Source organism: Diorhabda sublineata, chromosome 6, assembly GCF_026230105.1.
Source record: "Diorhabda sublineata isolate icDioSubl1.1 chromosome 6, icDioSubl1.1, whole genome shotgun sequence".
Taxonomy (NCBI): Eukaryota; Metazoa; Arthropoda; class Insecta; order Coleoptera; family Chrysomelidae; genus Diorhabda; species Diorhabda sublineata.
This window is the reverse complement of record NC_079479.1, coordinates 8948947-8971887: the sequence shown is the minus strand read 5'-3', so window position 1 is coordinate 8971887 and position 22941 is coordinate 8948947. Positions and strand designations below refer to the sequence as shown.

At 31.8% G+C, this 22941-nt stretch overlaps 2 protein-coding genes across 4 annotated transcripts in view; one reads left to right on the top strand and one right to left on the bottom strand.

Moving 5' to 3' along the window:
• LOC130445776 (uncharacterized) overlaps positions 1–6469 on the bottom strand; it is a 14894-nt gene extending 8425 nt beyond the window's left edge. Inside the window, exons 1-5 of the mRNA XM_056781632.1 lie at positions 6389–6469; positions 5626–5825; positions 2112–2382; positions 1273–1512; positions 100–264 (exon numbers count right to left, since the gene is read on the bottom strand). Coding sequence (XP_056637610.1) covers positions 100–264; positions 1273–1512; positions 2112–2382; positions 5626–5825; positions 6389–6391 — 879 coding nt within the window. The 5' untranslated portion in view covers positions 6392–6469. The remainder of the gene's footprint in view (positions 1–99; positions 265–1272; positions 1513–2111; positions 2383–5625; positions 5826–6388) is intronic.
• Positions 1–22941, top strand: part of LOC130445777 (uncharacterized) — a 25656-nt gene extending 2715 nt beyond the window's left edge. Inside the window, exons 1-11 of one of the 3 annotated variants that reach the window (XM_056781633.1) lie at positions 7064–7497; positions 12549–12798; positions 13991–14219; positions 14275–14460; positions 15768–15951; positions 16004–16137; positions 16353–16521; positions 17447–17597; positions 17989–18100; positions 20250–20365; positions 21026–22941. In XM_056781633.1, coding sequence (XP_056637611.1) covers positions 12674–12798; positions 13991–14219; positions 14275–14460; positions 15768–15951; positions 16004–16137; positions 16353–16521; positions 17447–17597; positions 17989–18100; positions 20250–20365; positions 21026–21407 — 1788 coding nt within the window. In that variant the 5' untranslated portion in view covers positions 7064–7497; positions 12549–12673 and the 3' untranslated portion in view covers positions 21408–22941. Of the gene's footprint in view, positions 1–7063; positions 8204–12548; positions 12799–13990; positions 14220–14274; positions 14461–15767; positions 15952–16003; positions 16138–16352; positions 16522–17446; positions 17598–17988; positions 18101–20249; positions 20366–21025 lie in introns of those variants that run through there. The other 2 variants (XM_056781634.1, XM_056781635.1) reach the window with 2 other exon arrangements.

The window sequence follows — 22941 nt, the reverse complement described above, 5'->3', positions numbered from 1 at the left end:
CTCATTTCTAATAAATTTAATAATCTTTTTTGATACTAATCAAAACTACCATCATATTTGATGAATTCATTCATGTTAAAGTTTTTAAAATTTAGTTACCTCTGATTTTTCATTAATCTCAGAATATATATGACGTTTAAAGTCATCCTCTAACTTTTTCAGTGATTTTTGCTGAGTCTCTAAATAATCTTCAAGGTTTTTGTCCACCTTGAAAATATGAGGTAAATTAGCTGGTTTGTAATTCATATATGGCTCAACATCCTCCTAAAACATAAATAATTAGAGTCAAGCAAAAAGACATTTGTTTATCTTAAATCGGAAATTTTTTTGTAACATTAATTTTTTCAAAAGAAAATTTTAGAATATTTTCTAATGATATTGTATAATAAAATTTCTTTGACTATTTGTATGTATGAGAGCAGTTTGACAGAAGGGGTGGTATTGCTGCGACAAATTCATCTATTAACTCACCCTAAGTGCAGCGAGTTTACAATTTTTTTCATCATCCAAAAAATAATATTTCGGAAGTTATGTAAAATTTTCTTTTTTCTCTGTCATCCTCTTTTCGTTTGAAGGCATCCAAACATTTGTTGGAATTTCTAATACAAGCAATTTATTCATAAACATTAAACAATCCTTTATGTTTCAAATATATCCTTTCATGCAAAATATTATATAACTGTTCAGGTGATATATTTACTTCCTTAGCTGTCTCACGTACTTTTATTGATGATCCCGAATTACAAGGGCACGGATTTTATGTTCATCATCCGTGTTAAAATGGCCAATTTTAAAAGCAAATAATCATTCCATGAATCTAATGTCTTCCAGGATAAGTAGTTTTCTTTATATTAGTATAAAAATTAAGCTACCTGTCAGGATTTATGTGAAACTAGCTGTTGTCCACGGCTTTGATGGAACAGTTTTGTATAATTAAATTTTTGCAATGCTAACAGTACCAGACGATTAACAAGCACAGAACCGCTTACCAAAAATAGATGGGGCACTTTTAGAATAATCTATTATTATGCTGAATGAGTATTAGAACTAATTTATCTGAAAATGTTTCTCTGAAAAGTCAGACCTTGTACTAGTAATTTCAACTGTAAACTTCTTTCTTGGATAGCCAGAATAAATGCAAAAAAAAATATTTATATTGTGTTTACATTTGTCTAACCAAGTCTCGATCAGTGTTACCAGCCTAATCTCTCAAAATTCCCTTTCAAGAGCGCGAAATTCGAATTAAAATATAAAAATGCTTACATAACTTACCTTATCATGATTGTAGCCTTCCGTTGGATAATTAGTATCTTCATTTACAGGATCATTTAAGTGATAATTAATGGGATTTAACATATGTAAAATCATTTCTGTAGTTTTAGCAGTAGATTTGATAAAATCAACAACCTTGTTTCTATCTTCAGGTTGTTTAGGATCGAACTCATCAGGATTTTGATATAGAGGTTCCTCATATTTTTCGTATGATAATGGTAATATATTGAAAGTACCCAACTGAAATTTTACAAGTAGCTCTTTTTAGTGGGTGCTAAGTAAATTATATGAAAAATGCTTGGAATGAGTTACAGTCTTTTATATTGACGTCGCTAACACTAGATATGAGTAAATATAAATTTATCACATTCCATTCTTCTCTACTAATTGTATAAACGACTATGATGTAAAGACTACAAGGTGTGTTCTTCTCGAGGGCTCATTTTCGACTCGTTCTGCGCATTTCTTTGGGAGCGAATTCTCATTGGCTGCTTCCCAGCTGGTGCGCAATAGCACACCTTGTAGTCTTTACATCATGTAGTCAATTCAAATTGGCGCGTCGTTTTGGGAGCGAATTCTCATTGGCTGCTTCCCAGCTGATGCGCTATAGCACACCTTGTAGTCTTTACATCATGTAAACAACTGTTTACAATAGGATATTAGTTTTTTTAGTAATGACATACGTTCTTTTGTGTATTATGTTATATGTTCTATTGATATTTGTTGAATTTGACGACAGAGCAAGGAACAATTTGATGTAGTGTATAATTGAAAATGATTCATGACTGGCAAGAAGATATTCAATTGCCTTACATATGGTGTTAGCATAAAAAACTTACCACATCTTCGTCATCAAATTTTTCGTCTTTGATATCCGAACTCAATACAAAGTCTTCATTATAGGGTTCTCCGACAATAAAATCTTTTGAGTATTCATCTGGTTGCGCTGATTTATATTTCAATTGGTAGGGAAAAAGTCCTTTCCAGTGGGGCGTATAACTATGAGATTGTGGTTTCAAATATTGCGGTCTATTTATATCTAAATTTTTATAGTCGTAACTTTGCGGAACTAAATTATGTACATAATAAGCATGTGGAGTATATTCATATCTACAAATAATGATCGAAATTTAAAATTTTGAGAAACAATATTTTTTAAAAATTGCGTGTAACGAAAATTAAACTAGTCAATGTAGTATGGAGTGTAGAGAAGGAGGAACATCTCTTATGGACGGTACGTTTAAAATATGGTCTGAATTCTGTAGGGATAATACGTGGCGCTGATTATACTATGGGATTGAGATCTGAAGTTAAACACTTACTGTATAAGAAATTATCAAAGTTGTGACTGACGTTTGATTATATTCATGTGAAAAGCTGTGCAATCCTTAATATCTTATTAGATTTTTATTTTTTATTAAGAACTTGATATATTTCTGTACCTGCTTGCATAAGCTAATTACCAATGATATTTTAACAAAACAATAATTATTATATTTGTTGCGGATAGAGTTCAATATTTTATTTCTATGAACCAAAATGTTTTATTTTCAATTATTTTATTATTATTATTATGATTATGACTATAACTATTATATTAGTTGCTAATGAAGTTCAATATTTTATTTTTATGAACCGAAATATTTTTTTTATTATTCTATTATTTTTATTGATCTAATTATATCGCTATAATTATTATATTAGTTACGGATAAAATTCAATATTTTATTTTAATCAACCAAAATGTTTTTTTTTATACTATTTCATTATTGTTACATGATTCTACTTTTTTTTCATATTATAATATATGTATTATCTAAACCAAATAAATAGCTAAATAATAAAGTTAATTTAACGAGATTCTGTTTTGTTAATCGTTTCATTATTTTAATACTTGTAATTTCATTATCACGGTGCATTATTTAAAGCATTAATATACAGTTATTTTCAAATCAGCGCGTAAAATTCAAGCGAATACCCTCTATAATCAGCGCCACCTATTTACCCATCAAAAATCAGCTCACATTTTTTAACCCAGAGACGTTCCTCCTTCTCTACACTCTATACAATGTAGGGTCCGCCACGGGAAACGGACGTTTTTTGAGTTGGTATTACGCATCCGGTAGGAGTTGGAGAGGGAAGCCGAGGCCAGCACGTCACTCGTCTGACCTTGCAATTTATGCTTGTTCATCGCAAAATGGTGCTTTGGCTCGGTATGCCCCATGCCAAGGAACGTTAAACCTTCGACGAAAGAGGCGTTAATTGATTCGCCTCTCCGCACAAAACTGTCATACACGAAAACGCGATGCTCTACGTTCCACATAGGCATGATGACAACTGAACAATGAACAAGCATAAATTGTAAGGTCAGACGAGTGACGTGCTGGCCTCGGCTCCCCTCTCCAACTCCTACCGGATGCGTAATAGCAACTCAAAAAACGTCCGTTTCCCGTGACGGACCCTGTATAAAGATTGCATATTGCTTAGGTTCTTTTTTAATAATATGCCAAGAGATGGAACTGCACCTCTTGGAAAGATATTTTTTATGCTTATTGTAAAATAAAACAGCGGTTAATGCAAAATCTGTTTATTTTTATCAAGAATGAACTTGGAAACATCTTCTATTTGCGATGTAGACAAAAACCCAGTCTAATTATCAGCTTTGTAACATAATCACTGATGAAAATGACGATTTTCGGATGTTAATGTCTAAATACTTAACCGTTTAAGATGTGTTTATAAAATTTGGAGCATATATGTAGGATCGAGATTATTGCTCTACTCCATCCTACAGCCACGCACGAAACACGGGTTCTCTTCAACAGTCTAATGGCGGGTTTACACCCTACGACAAATCGTCGTTGACAAGTTGTAACGATTTGTCGAATATCGCATGTCCGTTTACACGTACCGACTTTTCGTTCAAGTCAGTCAGTATTTTCTCCTGTGTGAGGTGAATTGTGAAGTGCTTTCCAGCAATGGAGGAATTACTGTTATGGTATATGTACATAACTTGCCTTGCAACAAGTGTGAAGAGGAAATGTTAACATTCCCTGTAATAAACTTACAAAAAAGACCCTAGACCCTGGTTCAAATGGGTTTACTAACATCATTTATGTTTCCTTCTTCGGTTTCATCGAATGTGTTTTTAGAAATCCTTGCTGGTTCGACGTCATTCAAGAAATGGAGATGTTCGAAATACCACAGATTTGGTTTATAAACTTCATCACTACCTGCTCCGGATTTCAGGGAGTTGTTTATTTTGTTTTGTTCCCTTTTATATACTGTTCTAAATGAGTTGATTTTTTTGACAACTGTAGATCTGTCTGCTTTTGGGTCGATCTCTTGATATTTTTTCACTAACTCGGCGTAGGCTAAGTCCTTCTTGTTTCTGTCAGAATAATACTTGCTTTTGGTTTGCCACAAGCATGTAGAGTTTCGGTACAATTCAATGAACTCTAACAGGAACTCCCGAGAGGCTTGACGTAGGTCCGACATTTCACCGAAGCAAACTTATAATAAAAACTGATTAACAACAAAAACTTTCACTCAAAACCAGAAAATACAAAATTTACTACACTGTCTAGATGGCTTCACAACGGCAGAACTGAGGTACTTCGCTCCAAAAATAGAACTTAGGTGACCGATTTGACGGAGTCACCGTTTACACGTTCCGACTTGTCGATGAAGCCCTCCGACTTGTCGTTGCAAACCCGAGAAGTTTGTGGAAATTTGCACCAACCTTCCAACCTGGCTCCAACTCAGACAAGTCGTAACGACTTGCGGTTTACACACACCGACTTGCATGCAACGACTTATCGTTCAGACAAGTTGTTACGATTTATCGTAACGTGTAAACCCGCCTTAAAGCCGACAATAACATTAGAGTCAGTCGGGAGTGTGATATGGACGGTAGGATATCACGTAACTACGGCGACTTCACGCGTGTTCAAGATCTCGCGCTCATTTAACGTTAAAACCACACACACGAATATTTTTACTAACAACCTTAGTTTTCTCATTTACATTATACATAAGTAAAGTGTTTCTATTGTTTAAATTCTGTAATAAAAGTGTTTTCTTTCTAACCGGCGTTTTAAGAAGAAAAGAGCCCTAGACAACCAAGAAATCCCCACATATACGTATCTCGCAAGTTTGCGGTGCTGCTCTCCAGTTCTGTTACTTGAACTTGGCTTGACACGTGTCCAGATTAAAAGGGAGATATTGAGGACAAGAATTATTATATTGATTAATTAGTTAATTATAAGAAAAATACGGGAAATTTTATTACAATTTATCACATCATACAAATCAATATCGAATAAAGAAATATACATCTATAAAAAGACTTACCTTGTATCTCTAATGAAACGATTACCATGAATACTTTTCGGTAATTTATTATAACGATTTTTCAATTTCCATGTTAATGCTGTTGCGAGAGCTTTTGCTTTTTGATGTTGAAGATTGGCTAAACTTAGTAATGTACTCGGTGACAAACAGAACGTGATTTCTAATATAGTCGCCCATAGATATATGAATCTCAAAAGAATCTGTAACCAAGGATCTTGCCAGTATAAAATGAAACTTCACAATTATTTTTCCATTTTAAAACTTATTAGATCATCTATAATAGATTTCATATAATTATGGAATTCTCGAAGGAATGCTAATAAGTAGATTGGAAGTTGGAAATCGGATGAATTAAATGACAGTGCATTTCACAAAATGGTCGAAAAAAGTCGAAAGTGCAAATTTATGAAGTCACAATCCTATTCTATTCATTCTGCATTATATAATTTTTCTTATTTAATTTCGATTTGTTTATAGAACAAAAATTGAGTTTTGAAGGTGGTAATAGTTCGCTTTTACATCTTTTCAAATTTAACAAAAAAACTTTCTTTCGACTTGGGTGCCTAGATAATTTGTACCAACCAGTGCCGCCATTTCTCAAGTTTGAAATTGGTGAGGTATTACCAACATTCAAGTTTTATTTTGATCAGCTGCTTTAATATTCTTTTTTCATCAAATAGAATTTGAAAAAAATGAAGTTAGTTAACATTATTTCAAAATTTTATCTCACTTTATAACAATTACGTAATAAATTTTGACTTACCATATTAGAAAAATAATTCTTCAAAGCACTATTGAATTAAACGTACGTGCATATCTTTACTACACTCATTAAAAAAGTGCTTACATATTATTTTCAACACAATGTTTATTAAATAAATAAAAATAAAACATTTTGTTGAATTGAAACAAACATTTAAAAATGTAGATATTTGCCTTAATCGATATTTTAAAAAATATGATTAGTATATACAGGGGATTGAAAAAAAACTATTGGTGTTAAGTTTTAATATTATTTGAAGTATTCAGAATTTGTTTGACATAAACTCTCTGTAGCATATATTGAAAGTTGAAAAAATTTTTCGTAATAGGATGCAACATCCTCCTACTCAATTGAATTGTAATTATTTCCTATCTTATGTACAAGGTATACGAAACTCTAAACTCTCATTCAATAAAATATAGTTTTTAGGGTAGATATTTCAATTTCTTATGTTTATATTATGGTTCAAATGTAATATTTACGACTGGTTTTTTGTTAAATTGTGGAACCTTCTCAGAATTACTTATTATTTAATAAATCAAAACATTACATCATCAAGTTCATTTACCCCTTTTGAATAATTTGTTAACAAGGTTACTAGAATATAAGGTTTGTTACATGCGCATGCTTTTGTAAAAAACGATCAGCTGCAAGAACACCAGCTACGTCATTATGTTTACATTTTTGTTTTGTTTATATTTTTATGACAATCAGAACCTCACTAACATTATGTTCGAGTTATGAAGATGTGTGTTATCTCTTGCTGATCTGGCTTTACAAACGAATTTATTGAGACTTGTTGCCGTTCTCACAGTTATGAGGAACCGGTGACGTCACTTGTCTACTGCGCATCTTGTTATTTTCACAAACCTTCTATTATTCTATTAACCTTGTTTGTTAGTGTCTAGACTTATTTTTGACCTGCGCACTGCTAATGTTGACGTCACAAACTTTAAACAATGCATTTAATTATTTAAATAAGGAAATTTTGACAGTGTTACTAAGTCGGGCAGACATACTTGATGCTAAATTTTCAAATTTCTTTTCGTAAAATTTCGTTTAATTTAGTTTTAGATTGTGAAGTGAAAACAATTTTATTATTGATTTAGGTAAGATTTAATTCTCTTCAAGTAAAAATTAACGAGAATTGTCCAATTAAAGTTTCCTAAAAGATGTATGAATTCAGTGAATTACATTTTATTTTATTTTCAAATTAATTTAAATTGATCATCTTGTTCGGGTTATTTGAAATTGTGTGATTTATCTATTTACTTATAGACATTGAATAAACAATAATCTAAAATATAGCATCAAAAAGTTCATTGGCCCTTGTCTGTGTAGACAGCATGTCGGCCATTTTTCTTTATAGTTCGCCGCAATTATTGTTAACGTTAAAACTTTCCACCTGTTACATATTTATTGAACTGTTAATATTATTATTATTAAAATACCTATTCGATTGCAGAACAAAAAAGTTATTGTAAGAATAAAATACAGATAGACCGGATCTGTTCAATAACAACAAAAAATCTTTCGATGTCTAGTTTAAAAAATGTGACTAAAGTTGGAAGTTTTTATTTTGAACAAAAAAACATTACAGTATATCAATAGAAAATAGTTTTTATTTAAAAATTTTCGTGAAACGGATTTAAAATTAATTAAAAGTGATTTAATTTGCTTTGACGTTCGTGGAAGTGCATGTATACAGTAATCCGATAAAGAATTATCCGTGTTTTAATATAATATTGTGTTGTGAAAATTATGGATACCTCGAAAATTCTTAACTATATAGCAAGACGGCGAAGTTGTGAACTGGTGAGTGATTTTTTACATATAATAATAATGTATAGAGGGAGTATCAGTTTAGAAATATGACATATATAATGATTTGTGTAAAATTACTATAGGTTAGTATATTAGTATATTTCAAATTAATAGTTTGCAAAAAAGATCGTAAGCTTCCATGTCCATGTGTCCATTAAGCCGTTTCGAAAAAATATTCTCATATCTGTGGATCAGATGTTTTATTGTTTGTTCTTGTTTATGTAGGTATAGATAATTATTTTTTGAATAAGACCCTTTCAATGTGTGCAAATAACATAATATAAAGTGATAAATACTATGGGTTCCGACGGTTTTACAAATTGTGGCCAAAAGAAAAGAGTTCACTCTGATATTTGGCAGGATTGATTATTAGATTTTTAGGAAATGATGATGTTTTCACCGTCTCTCCAAAATAATAAGTGGCAACACTACTTAAAATTCTTGAAAAACTAAATTAACCACTTCAGAAACATGGAGAACTGATAAAGTTGTGTAGAGAACTATTTTGAAATGATTAGCATTTGAAGAAACGGTTTCATAAAAAACTTTTTATGTCGAGGTATCAATTTTTTTCTGGTATTCGTTCGTCATGTTTGATAATTGATAGGTGTAGAAAAGAAAAAATAATTTGTTGTTTGAATTTAGTGAAATTTGTTTATAAAAGCTAGTTGCTTCAATATCTTTCTTTTTTAAAAAGAAAAACATTCAAACCAATGAAGTTTTCTAGTAAATTCAGAATCTTTTTCAGAAACTGATTGGTATATTTAAACATTCACTTTTCATTTATTTTATTTCTTGTATGAGCTTCTCGGGGTTCAATAATTATTGGTAGGTAGGTAGAAGATAGATTTAAGGGTAGATATTTCAATATCATTCAAGGTATTGTTATTCTAATTTTAGAATTCTTATGTTTATTTATATTTCAGTTATGGTCCAAATGTAATATAAATGTAACGTAACATGACGTTACTTGACTTGACGTAATGTAACGTGACGTGACGTATCCTAATCTAACATAACCTAACTATATAACATCCTAACCATATCTATTTATATTTCACTTATGTCCAAATGTAATATTAACATAACGTTATGTGACGTTATGCAACGTAACATTGCGTGACATTTACGTGATTCGGCGCAACTTAACGTGACACAATGTGACGTAACTTGATTTGAGGTAGCGTGACGTGATGTAATATAACGTGATGTAAGCTAACAACATAACATCTTAACCATATTTATTTATATTTTAGTTATGTCCAAATGTAATATTAACGTAACGTTACGTGACGTGATTCGGCGTAACGTGACGTGACATCATTCGGCGTAACGTAACGTAACATCATTCGGCGTAACGTAACGTGACGTGACTTGATTTGAGGTAGCGAGACGTGATGTAATATAACGTGTTTTTTTTCTGTTATGGTAATGTTTATATTGTACCTATTGTCAAGAAACGATGGGGACGAAATTATTTAATAAATGAAATTATTGAAATTTGTTTTGTTTTATTTTTCATGAAAATTACCTTTCGGCGAGCATGAGTGCCATGAATTTGTCACAAATGGAATCATATAAAAAATAATGTTCAGAAGATGCCAGATCTGAAGACTAGGACGGTTATTTGTATAATGTTTTTGAAATACTAAATTTGCTTTGCTGCTTTCACACCTTTAACTTTTGACGGTTTATTTTTAAAAATTTTATCTTGAAATCAAAAGTATTTACTCAGGACACAAATTAGCAAATCCCGTCACTTATTCAATTTGCAGAAACTCAAAAACTTAAGTTTTTTTCAGATTTTTAGCAGTAGCAACGCCATCTGTGTACATAAGCTCATACTGAGCTCATTTCAATATTAATTTCTGCCTTTCCGTATGTCTCCACTCAAGGCTTTTTGCCACTTATTTACAAATATGAGTAGAAGATGGCGTCTGTTATTTCCACACCAATTTATTTTTTCATTAGGACCAAAGTTGTGTCAGGATGGAGAAACATATTTGAGTGTCCACCATCACAAAAATATGAATGGAAACGTCTAAAAATGGAATTACACATACTTCGAACAGTGGATAATGGTCAAATACCCAACAGTGCTATCTCTTATTGAAAAGTTGTATTTCATAACTTTTCAGTAATAATTGCAGTAGAAAACATTTTTTATTTAAGTGCCTACTTCTCTTTGTATACAATAGAAAATTATATTGATATACAGGGTGCGCCAATTTTGTTAAAAAGGTGTGTATTAGAGGGTCATGTAATACGTACCAAAAACATTTTTTTATTAGATGTCTTTGAGGTCCATGCTTTGAAATTATCTCGAACAAGCGAAACATAATTTTTAAAAAATGAGATTAAAATACCCCCCTGTGCAAAATTCTAGCGAAATCGGAGACGAAAGATTTTTTTGTCATTTTTATAACAAAGCCTTTATGCCTTTGAAAATTTTAAAAAATGACATGCTTCGAAAGTATCGAAAAAAATTAGGGGTTACATGTTTTTTCTCATGGAGATTTCGAAAATCACATCAGTTTTGAGTTTGAGCAATGGTTTTCGTGAAGATTCAATTTTCTTGTTTGATTTCTGACTGTACCTTTTTGGATGTAGGGTACATTGAGTCAGTCGGTATTGTTGAAGAAAATAGATTTGGAATAATTATAGATTTTCGTGAAAATCCAATTTTTTTGTTTGATTCCTACTGAAAGTGTTTTTAAAGCGCCTGTCATATCCGCAACCCGTTATACGACTAGCATAGATGAAATAAAATTCTAATTTTTTGAAATGAAACTTCAATACTTTTACTTATTCTATGTATACTCAACAAATAGTCTACTGTTGGTAACACTATGAAAGATGCATATATAGCAATCGTCAATAATTTTACGATTTTGTCACCGTCTACCGAACGATGCCGGAAACTATAAATAGTGTACCCCGTGTAGCTCGACAACCAGTTCTTAAAATAGTGTATGTATGATTCAAAAGAGGTAAAGTTTCCATTGAAAATGATGAGCGATCGGGAAGGTCAGTTTCTGTGTCAGTCCCCGAAAATATCGATGTTCATGACATGATTTTATCAGACCATCGAATTGGGCTAAAACGGATATCTGAAGCACTGAATATTTCATACGAACCCGTTCATCATATAGTTCACGTCAATTTGGACATCAGAGAAATTGCTGCAAAATGGATACCCAAATGTTTGAATGTTGACCAAAAGCGTGCAAAGGTAAAAGCATCGCGTTCGATCTGTGCTCGATTTGAAAACGATGTAGACTTCTTAAACCGAATTGTTACTATGGATGAGAATTGGGTACATTTCTACGATCCACAAACAAAGCAACAATCGATGGAATGACCACAATCTGGTCCTCTAAAAATCTGCTGGAAAAGTTCTTGCTTCAGTTTTTTTGGGATTGTCATGGAGTAATCATGATTGATTTTTTGGATAACTGGATATTATTATTCGACATTACTAACCACTCTGCAGGAAAAAATTAAAGAGAAAAGACGCGAAAAGCTATCCAAAGGTGTTATGTTTTTGCAGGACAACGTCTCTGTACACAAATCTCATGTTGCCATGGGTTTTAATTACTAGCACACCCCTCCTATTCACCAGATTTGGCCCTGTCTGACTATCATCTCTCTCCTCAACTGAAAAAAAGTTGAAAAGGTTGTAAATTTTCTTCCATCGAGGAAGTAAGAAAAGTTCTGGTTTGCAGAGCAAGAAGAAACATTTTTTTAATGGTCTAGAGACGTTGCAGGTTCGCTGTACTAAATGTATCCAATTAAGAGAATATGTTGAAAAATAAAATATTTTGACATTGAAATTTTGTTTGGTTCTATAGTAGGCTAAGAATTTTCCAATATGTCCCTGTATAACTTGCATATTTTGATTTATTATTATATATCGATTAAATTGTTAAGACTTTAATTCAATAAACACTCAACTCACTAAAACTTCTATAGACTAGGTAGTTTGTGGTTGTTAGGGAACATATAGAACATAGAGAAAATAGTAAAAATAGAAAGAGCGATGTGCAGGAGCTTGCTGAAGTGATCCCGAACGGTTGACAGATGGAGGAAGAACGATCGGTTTATCAATCTCTATCTCTCTCTATTCTATTATGATTAGATCGAAATTACGTCGAAGTTGAAGTGGTAGGAATATCATAAGAATAACAAATATCGAATTTGTTGGCGAGTGGAGAGAGATAGAGATTGGTGAACCTAAGGAGGGTAGTTACCCTCCATAGATGAACCCATGCTCCTTCTCTTTCGTCTAATAACACTATTTCAATTTCACTATCATTATTTTTTTTCTATGATTCAGAACCAGCTGGCCATTATAAACTTAACCTTAGAGTTGAGCAGAAAATATTGTTTTTAATACTCGGAAGAATTTTTCAAGATATGTTATGAAGGATATCAACTTTGCATACATATTTCTCACCGATAATGGATCGACTGCCTAATGAAATTTTGATTAACATTTTAAAACATTTGAATACCTATGATTTAGTACAATTTTGTGAAGTATTTCCACGTTTGGACTATTTTTTGAAAGAAAAATATGTCATAAGGTAATAGTGTTAACATATATTTAGTTATAAATTTCGCATTCCAATATTCAGTTTCTTCTGTAATTGAAATTAAATCTATTATTTTGATTCAAAAGTGATAAATTACATAATAATACCGTTATTCTAATATATTTCGCTTGTTTTAAATAAAACATTTCATTCATCGCATTGTAACAATTTTATCATTGGTTTAGTTATTATTTTTTTAAATTTGAAACATTGTCTGGTATATTAGATTCGAGTTATTTCAAATTTTTACATTTTAAGCAAATCCTGAAATTGTAATTATTAATCATACACAAAGTTTCTTAATAGTTATATATAAATGTATCAAAATAATCTAATAAAATAAAAAAATATCACTAGGAAAAAATGTGGCTTATTGCCTTTTTCAACTTAAAAATTGAGCCCTGTTATAAAGTATCGTAAATAATTATTCTATTAACATCACACATTCAGGTAATGTTTTATGAACATGCTCCAACTCAAATCAAACCGTACCTAATTGCAATGTATGTTTTCTTTTGTGTCTGTTAGAATATGTCTAAAGCAATAAAATTGCTTATGTCATTGGAATTACTTTGAAAGTATTTTTTATTTTTGATTCCAACAGCATTATGCCACTCTTCTAGAGAGCATACTTGTTTCTCAATACCAGCAAAATCTCTATCCCTAAATTTATTAAAAGGGAATTAGGCATATGTTTTTATATATTCCGGATATTTTTTCTCGTAATATCCAGTATTATAACTGGATTCCACATAAACTTCATCCTGTATAGTATTATCTAAACCAAATTTCGATACAGATCTAGCACAATTACCAGCTTTGGAGCACTCTACACTTAACGCCTGTTAAACTTGTTGATGCCATGGTTCCTTCTTGACCAATAAAACACATTCAAACGAATCTTTAATGTATTATTGACGGATTTGCTTGAAAACAGGTCTGTTACCTCTATGATTAACCATATTTCGTAGTATATCAAGATTTTGTGAATTGTGTATTGTTTTCCTCTTCCTCCAAGCCCCTCTATTATACGTTAAACTTCAGATCTTTTTCCATATTCAAAATTTTGTCACAATAAATTATTATTTACAAAGTATGTAATAATTTTTCATTGTTTCAATACCATTTAAAATGATTTACTATCATTTGGAAATAATTAATATTGACAGAATCGTTATTCCAGAATTACAGATTGGTCCAGAAGATTTGAAAGTTACAATAAAAATATTTGTAGTTTCATTTCAATAAAAATGGATCCAACCCTTATTGAGGTTTTAAATATAAATTGTTTATATTGGATACCCACTCAAGACTTAAGGAGACTACTTCAAAAACTTGTGAATTTGAGTGAATTATACGCTATAGATACAAAGCTAGGTTTGAAGTATCAAGATACTGTAGAATATTCTAAAGTAGGTAATTATAGTATAATTTTTTGAATCTATTGAATAGTTAATAATTTTTTAGCTGCATAAACTGGCAATATCTGTGGAAGATGAACACTTTGGTTCTGAAACTATAGAAGCCAGTCGGTCATTGAAATCATTAAGAAAGTTATGTATAAAAATAATTGCTAAAAAATTGGAGCACGGGAATGCTGTATCAGGATTAGATTTATTTTTTTCTAGAATTAAGCAACTGGATGAATTGTGGGTGAGTTTATTATAACAGTGATTTAACTCTTAGTAATGGAATAATCAAATTACAATTTGATGCAACATTAATATATAATTTTCAAAATTTAACATATTCATCATAATATAAAAAGTTTTATCTTATGCTAAATTAATTAAAAATAATTTTCTATTGTTATGGAGCACTGGTTTTGTATTAAATAAAATGAAATATTTTTTATAATATTGACAAAGTAAATAAATAATTTTTTCGGTTTCCCTTGAACTTTTTAAATTAAAATAACCCAATAGAATGACTCAATAGACTATGTCTAGAGCTTTAGTACAGTTTCTAAAGACCAATACCAGCAATAAACAATCAAAATTGATTGTTGTGGACACAGGTATTAAGAAGACGCTTCGTTACAAGAACTTCATTGTATCTAGATACAGAACAGAGATTGGAAGATGTTACTAAAGTTAGCAGAGCAATATGAGCAAGCACAAAAAACAATAAGCGAAAAATTAAGTGCTAATTAAGTGTCATATTACGAAATTTTCAATTGTGCAAGTTTTTGAAAAATTGGCTGTTTGATAACTTTAAAAAAAATCCATAATGGAAATTTCGGCTTACTGTAAATACAGAATGTAAGGTATCTGTAGTATTTGGACCAAAGGCATTGTCCTGCATTAGGATGAAGTTTTTGCTGATGAAACTGGAGTAGCAAACTTCGTGGTCCTCTAAAATTTCTTCTATGTATCGGTTCGCCCTTAATCCCCCCGCTCCACCTCCAATTTCAATGAAAACCAACTCGGTTTTTGTTTCCATTGAAATGCCAGTCAAATCATCAAGTAACTTCCTCCAAAAGTCACGTTTCCTTTTATGGAACAATGCGCGAATCTTCCTCCAGGTCTTTTATAGACTCGTCTTCTTCTATAGCACTCTGCTTTCGATTGAAAATGAAGCCTCATTGCTGATCAATATAATTAACGTCTCCTGTGGTAAATCCTAGATGGTTTGCTCGGTGGGCTGGATTTGATTTGGGTCAAGTAGCTGACCTTTTTCTGAAAGTCCAGCCACACCTAGCGTTTCTCTGAGCTCTAACACCTATTCTAACCTCACATCTATTTTAAACCTGACTCAACTTAACCTCTTATTTATTTTAAACCTAACCTAAAATATATATATATATATATATATATATATATATATATAATTTGCTTTTTATATTTCTAATTAACTCCTTTTGTCCTGTTGGCGTCAGTTTAAAAAACTAGAATTTAAAAAATTATCCCTTAATTTTGAGATATATTGAAAAATTGATAAAATTTGGGATAATTTTTTAGGTACTTGATGATACAGATTCTTTGTATAAAGTAAACTTCCAAAGATGGGTAGTTCAGTTAAAGAATTTAAAAAAACTTGTTATAAGATCAAGAACTGTATTACCTATTTATGATTTTACATTTGCCGGACTTTCAAAAACATTCGACTGCAAAAGATGGAACACAGACATCGAACTAATATTTGGTATGACATTTTCTTCACATAAATGGGTTTATGTGTAACTACTATATTTTAGAAAAAATTCAGTATCGAAAACCGAGTACTACAGTGAAATCTATATTTGATCCTAGAGAAACTGATTTAGAAAAAGCTTGGGATGTATTTCTAAGTTTACATTCTGACCTTCCTTGTGGACCCAAAGAGAGTAAGGTAATGTACTACACCTCTATGGTTTTTAATATTATAGTGTTTTAGAATTGAAGAGAATTTTTTTTTCAAATCTATTTTCTAAGTTAAGTATACTACCATTACAGCTATATTGTATGGTCCTTCGAGCCGGGTAAGAATCAGTAACCTATGGAAGGCTCGAAGGATCAGTGTTTTTCTTTTCGTTATTTCTGTGTCGAAAATATTTTTTATTTCAGTTATTGAGTATCCCAGAAGAACTGAACAGTATTCAGTTTGAAAATCTTAATTTTGTTCATTCAATAATTTTTTGTAATCTGCAATATGTGACAGCTGCATACAAACTTCTGGAATCGGATAATTGTAAAGAATTACAGAGATTAAATTTTAGGACATGTCTATTTCAGGGTGAGTATATACTAAAAATTCATTAAATTTTTTAAAACCTTTTACCAATTGGCGCTATTGCTTATACTTATTTTAAACATAACGTAACTTGACCTCATACTTAGTTACATATTTTAATAAAAATTAAATCAACATTATGATCACTTACTTTTAACCTAACCTTATACTAATTTTAATATATATATATATATATATATATATATATATATATATATATATATATATATATATATATATGTATATATATATATATAATATAAAATGGTAAGAAAAATATATATAAAAACCTAATTCGATTACTTGTGTAAAGGTTAAAAATTATAAGCAAACGAGTGCATTGGCATGAAAATATAAAGCTTTAAATTAAAATCTTGAAACTAAGATTGAAAAAAAATCCATTAAAATCTGATGAGTTTTAAATTTATAACCAAGAAACGAGATGACAGCGATTATATAAAATTAGCAAAATCTATTTAATTAATGACAATTTAATATCTCACCAAGGAGCAAATTTAACCCATTGTTATCATTTATAATATTTGACCATTACTAATAAATCACATTGTACATTCATTTTTTTCCTGGCATTCGTTTGCTCTTACATATCCTTTCCAAGTATATATATTGCGAATTAAACAAATCATTTCAAAATGAAGCATGTTGCCTTAATTTACTTGTTATTTTGTTTCCGATCTCTGAAGACGATAACTTGGTTGTCGAAACGTAGTGTTGATGTAGTGGTAGTAATAAACAGGGAGTTTAGACTTTTAAACACATTTGTTAAAGTTTAGTAGGATAATGAGAATTTTAATAGGAGGAGGGTTTGTTGGAGTGGGCCCTGATATTTTAACAGTTTAATTGTAGTAAAATATCTGATTTAATTTCTTTTTGTTCATTTCTCAAATTTTCTGTGGGTTTATTTTAGGTTCCCAGAAAAGTAATGAACAGGAAGAAGATCATAAGATTTTTAAGAAAGCAAGAGTTGGTGTAAAAAAAGATCTCCCTCATCATCCATTCGAAAAAATATCTAAACGTCTAAATAAATTAGTTGAACTGGAGATATATCATTGTGCAATGTATGTTTTTTTTAATCCTTTTTTTTATTTTATATATTCATTTACCTTTTAGTTTTAGGTTTGCTTAGATGTGAAAGTATTTTTTAGTTACAGGGCGCTATATAATTTAGTCGGATAAAAAATTATTTTTTATAGATTCTCTTGACTACTTTTGTCAGCCAGCTTTTTAAATTACTTTCTCATATATCCTTGTTTATTACACTTGCATGGTTTATTTTCTATTATTTTTGTAAGGTTCATGAAGATTTATTACTCCAAATGAATTATAAATGTGCATATAGTTAAATTAACTGTTAGTTTCAAAACTCCTTTCGATAGATTAGTAATTATTACTACGCTTAAATATTATTTATAAAAACTTGACGTTTGAAGTTTTTCTTTTAATTTGAAGGTGTACAAGCAGTGCCGTAATATCTGCTTATTCTCTTATAGAAAATTTCGAAACACTGCGAAGACTCACCTTAGAGATACCGTACTTATTAGATGGATCATTTTTAGAAAAGGTATGTTTTAGAAGTTGATAACGGAGTTATATTGCCAAGCAGAGACTTATACCCACCATAACAATGTGTCTTCTCCATAATCTGTTGCTTCCAGTTGTTGCTAGGTCATGTAGTCATAGTTATTGTAAAAAATTGTAATTAAATTAGGTGCAAATTAGGTATACACTTATTCTAGAAGACCTGATTGGCCTAATAATTTGCTATTGGGAAAAAAATGTCGTTTTTATATAAAAATTCTTATACTTCATTTCTGTTTAGTTATTTTGTGTATAAGTTATTGTGTAACTGAGGTTAATTTCCTGATGATATTTATTTAGTAGTATGTAATTGAATTGAGCAATTTTTTCAATAACTAGATTTAAGTATGTGTGAGCTGAATACAGCGCAGACCAAAGCTACTGTGCTTATAAGGATGGCAAGTGCTGCGACTCCGGATTTGGTCCTATCTGGACATAAAATATCATCATCATCATCACTCAGTTTGGAGTTCCTGGAGGACGGCTACTGAGAGGAAGACAGCCAGCGCCTTCGCTGGCAGGAGAGCGTTGAGGCGGACCTGATCCAGTTAGGGGTAGGAAGTTGGAGGCATCATGCTCAGTAAAGAAAGGATTGGTAGTCGATTGTTGAGACCAAACGACCGTAGTGCCGGTTAAAGTAGAAAATTTCACAAAAACCTGTCTCTTTAAAACCAAAAAACTATATACTCCACAACATTTTCTAATCTCCTACAAACCCGAGATTAGTTCAATGTTGAAATATTGGTCGGACATTTGGAGCTCGGCTTCCAAGCATACCCTGAGGATCCTCGATTGAATACAGAAAAGAGCAATTCGACTCATAGGCGATCCAGAGTTAGCCAGAAACTTTAAACATAGTAGAAAAGTCGCTGAACTGACTCTGTTTTACCGATATTAACAGTTCATTCCAGTTGTTCAACATAATTCCACCCAGGCAGTAGTTGCAAGGTCTACTTAACAGACTGACGTAGATTATGAACATTGATTTTGCATGGAGATGCCCAGAACGTCTGGAATCAGCTACCAAAGCACGTCTTTCTTGAACACTACAACCTAGAGAAGGTTAAAAAACAGTGCCTACGCATTGCAGGTACTACTCGAGTATTGCATGGAAATGCCTAGAACGTCTGGACTTCTTCTGGAATCAGCTACCAAGGCATGTCTTTCTCGAACACTATAACCTAGAGAAGTTCAAAACAAGTACCTACACATTGCATATACTACTTGAGTATAGATTTACCACCCTGTGCTTGTTTTTGACTTAAAAAAATACTGTACTGAATAAGATTTCGAAGAATTGGTGTATCACATATATCCGTTTCCCATGTGATCGAACATTATAGGGGGTGAAGTTCATTTTGCATGTGGCGCGCTAAGGACTATTCATATGCGAGCTCAGACTTAGAGAGCGCTAGTGTAGTGAAGTTTATGTGAACTTGTTAAAAAAACATCAAGTTTTTCTTGAATAAATGTTTTACTGGAGCCTTGGTATACAAGTTTAACTGATAAATTACTAAAATAGGGAAACAGAAGAAGACCTGGTCAAGGTAGACATCGCATAACTTGGCAAGTTCCAGAGTTTCTGCTTTGAAATAAAGGTTTGTGACAGGACGATCGGTGGATTACAGGTCGATTGCTGCAGTGCAGACACAGTTACAGGAAGCAAATGGATATGGATAAGGATAAGGACCAGTTTTTACCTGTAGACCATACTAGAGTACATATCGATTTGGCTGTTGAAGATTGTTCAAATGAAAGCAGATTTTATCTCTACGACATAAAAAGATCTATGTTCCGTCCTCACTAGAACTAGAACATATATTCTACTACTCTTCATATTGTGCCGCAACATTAATGAATCATTTTTTTTGGATGCAGCTTCTGGTTTCGATTGATCGATCCTAATGACCGAAGTGATAACTTCATGTGAAACGGTTTTTAGTCAGGGGAAAACCCTGTTTCTAGCCAAATTATTGGGTATTTCGTTCCCTTGTATGCTGCTCCTCTAATTGAAATAACTTAATTTACTATATCTCAATTTATTATTACAAATATGAGTATATGGGAAAACACAACTATAACTGAGTCATTTAAAATTTTTGAATATATTATATATTGTTATAATTTTTCAGGTGTTTCTTAGATGTCGATTGGAGTACTTGAGCTTAAAACTTATTGCGCCGAATGAACCTTTTGTGACGAATTTAAATCTGCATTTGGAAAAAGCGGTTGCATTGAAACATTTCAGGTATTATTCAATAACTTTTCATTTATTTTCTTTTTTAATTACCGTTGTGTATAATTTTTATTTTTATATTTTTATTACACACTGTATATATACGCGTTTCAATTGGATCTAGTTCCTACTTTTGACAAAGTATGAAGACCTCATTGAGGTATTATCCTGAACGGAATCGAATATAGAGCAAACGTCCACTGCATCCAAACTCAATTATCTTTCAAAAAGGATCTTGTTGATATAAATCACACTTTCCCTTCAGTAGCAGTACTAATCCAACCCATTTAAATGTTGTATAAGTTCGAAACGTGACTCGAACTATCGAATTGGGCAACAATATCATCTGAAAACCCTCCTTATTACCTCATAGTTTCGTTGATCATAACCGAAGAAAATTGTCTTTTTCCCTTTCCAATGTTGTCATAATTTCCTCTTAAAAATACCCTAATAGATATAAGATAAAGCAATATATCCCCAAACTCTTCGGTTGCCAGTTTTCTGCCTTTTTCAGTCCTTTTCACAATAACGGTGTGCTGTAAACTTTTACTGGAGTGCTAAAAAGTCCTTCAACTGGTGCCCCTCCACCAATTTAACTATAAATCCAGGGCTATTAAAAATCAGTCTGAAAATAATTACTCAAAATTGTATTAATTAATTTCATGTTTTCAGAATCGAATGTTCCATTTTATCTATGGAGAAAATATTGAAGGGATTGTCGAAAATGCCCAGGAAAATACTACAAAGAACATTTATTAAATGCGATCAAGCGTATTTCATCGACAATAAGAACGTTCGATATATTTTTTCGGAATTTTTGGAATGTAACCCGCAGTTGATATTCTTCGGCCTGATAATCAGTCAAGCTACAGCGAAACAAATTACTGATATAAAAAGGACGTTGCATACGTTCAAAACGGGACATCCCGCGAAAATATTTCATGTTAGAAAACAGGTTGGGGAATTTAATGGAATATTTCCAGTACCTCCTGCGCATCACGATATTATATTTAATCGTACTCGAGTGTCTGTGATAGATTTTGATGAATTTTAATATAAAATTTTGAATATTTTTTTGTGCAATTTTATAATCCTTCTACTTATTATGTAAGTATGTAGATATCGCGGTGTCATCTACAATACTAGGTAAGCCAGTGTTTACAGCTAATATATTAATCCTAATCCTTTTAGAAAGTTCAGAATGTGGGATAGTTGTAGATGATAGAGATCTTCGTCTTCTATTCCATACACACCCAGGTGAAATGCTCTTGAAGTTCCGTATGTTTCATACTTTGAGATTATGTAGATAGAGGTTTTGTCCTCTGTGCAACAAAATCTTCACGCCGCATTATCTGCTAATCGTCTTATTCACCCAAAGTATCTGCTTAGAGAACATTCCATGGCTTGTATGGTAGCTCTACTTCTTATGTTATTTATGGCGTACACATTCCTTCACACCGACTACCTCGCCTTGAAAGACGGTAGCGTGTCCCCCAAGCGAAAAAGATTCGCCTATTTTGGGATGTCCTCCGGCCAAGACTTTCATTTTGGAGTCGTCTGTGTACCAGGTGGTATATATAATTGTGATTCCTCGGATTTTTGTTCTCATTTCTTTTATATTACTATTTAAAGAGGAATTAATGATAATTATTGTCATATCTCTTAGAAGTCTGCTCTTGAGATAGTCTCTACGAAGGTGAATGTAAAATCCAGGCAAGAAACAAGCTAACTTCTTCTGCTTATCTTACTACTCACCTGTTCCGCCTTAACAGGCACGGAATTTGTTTGGTCACCAGTTATCTATCCGACCCCTGTAATTTGTTTCAGTTGTTTATCGTTATAACATCCACCGAGAAGTTAAATATTCTATCTAGATTGGGCCTGGTTCTATTGGAAGGAAGCTCAATGTGTTACCCTTTATTTTCAACGATTTGGAAACTTGAGTAGCCAACCACTCTTCTACTTTTCTACATTTCCAATCCAGGATAGAGTTTTTAACTTTTTCTATTTATAATTCAACTCAATCTATTGTGTCGTCCCCCAACAACGTCTCCGTAAAGGTAGATAGTCAAAGAGAAGTGATTGCACAACATCCAAAGCTATTTGGCCAAGTGTCAATGAAGATGATACGAAAAAGATAATTTTCTAGAAACACTGAATCCAGAAGACCATTAGAGTAATCCTTGGATATTGTGCTTTGGGACAAGATTTTATAAATGGAGAGTGACAACGGACAACTATTGCAAAAGTGTAAAGAAGAAGAGGAGAAGATCGTGCAGGAATAACCACGTCTAATACATCGTCCATGACATAAGATGCCAGGCCAGGTGACATTGAGACACCTATTGGTGTACCAAAAGTTTGTTTGTAAAATTTATGATTAAAAGAAAAATATGTGTTATTAAAAAGAATTGATATTTATTTTAAAAATTAATTCTCATTTATACTGCAATGGTTACTGTATCTGTATCTGTTCCCTTTTATCAATAAATCTTAGGCAAGCTTATAAGTGTACATTCTGAAAAGTGAAACCACATCTAGCCTAGCCAACACGTGGTTATCTAGAAATTTATGTTATTAAATTGATT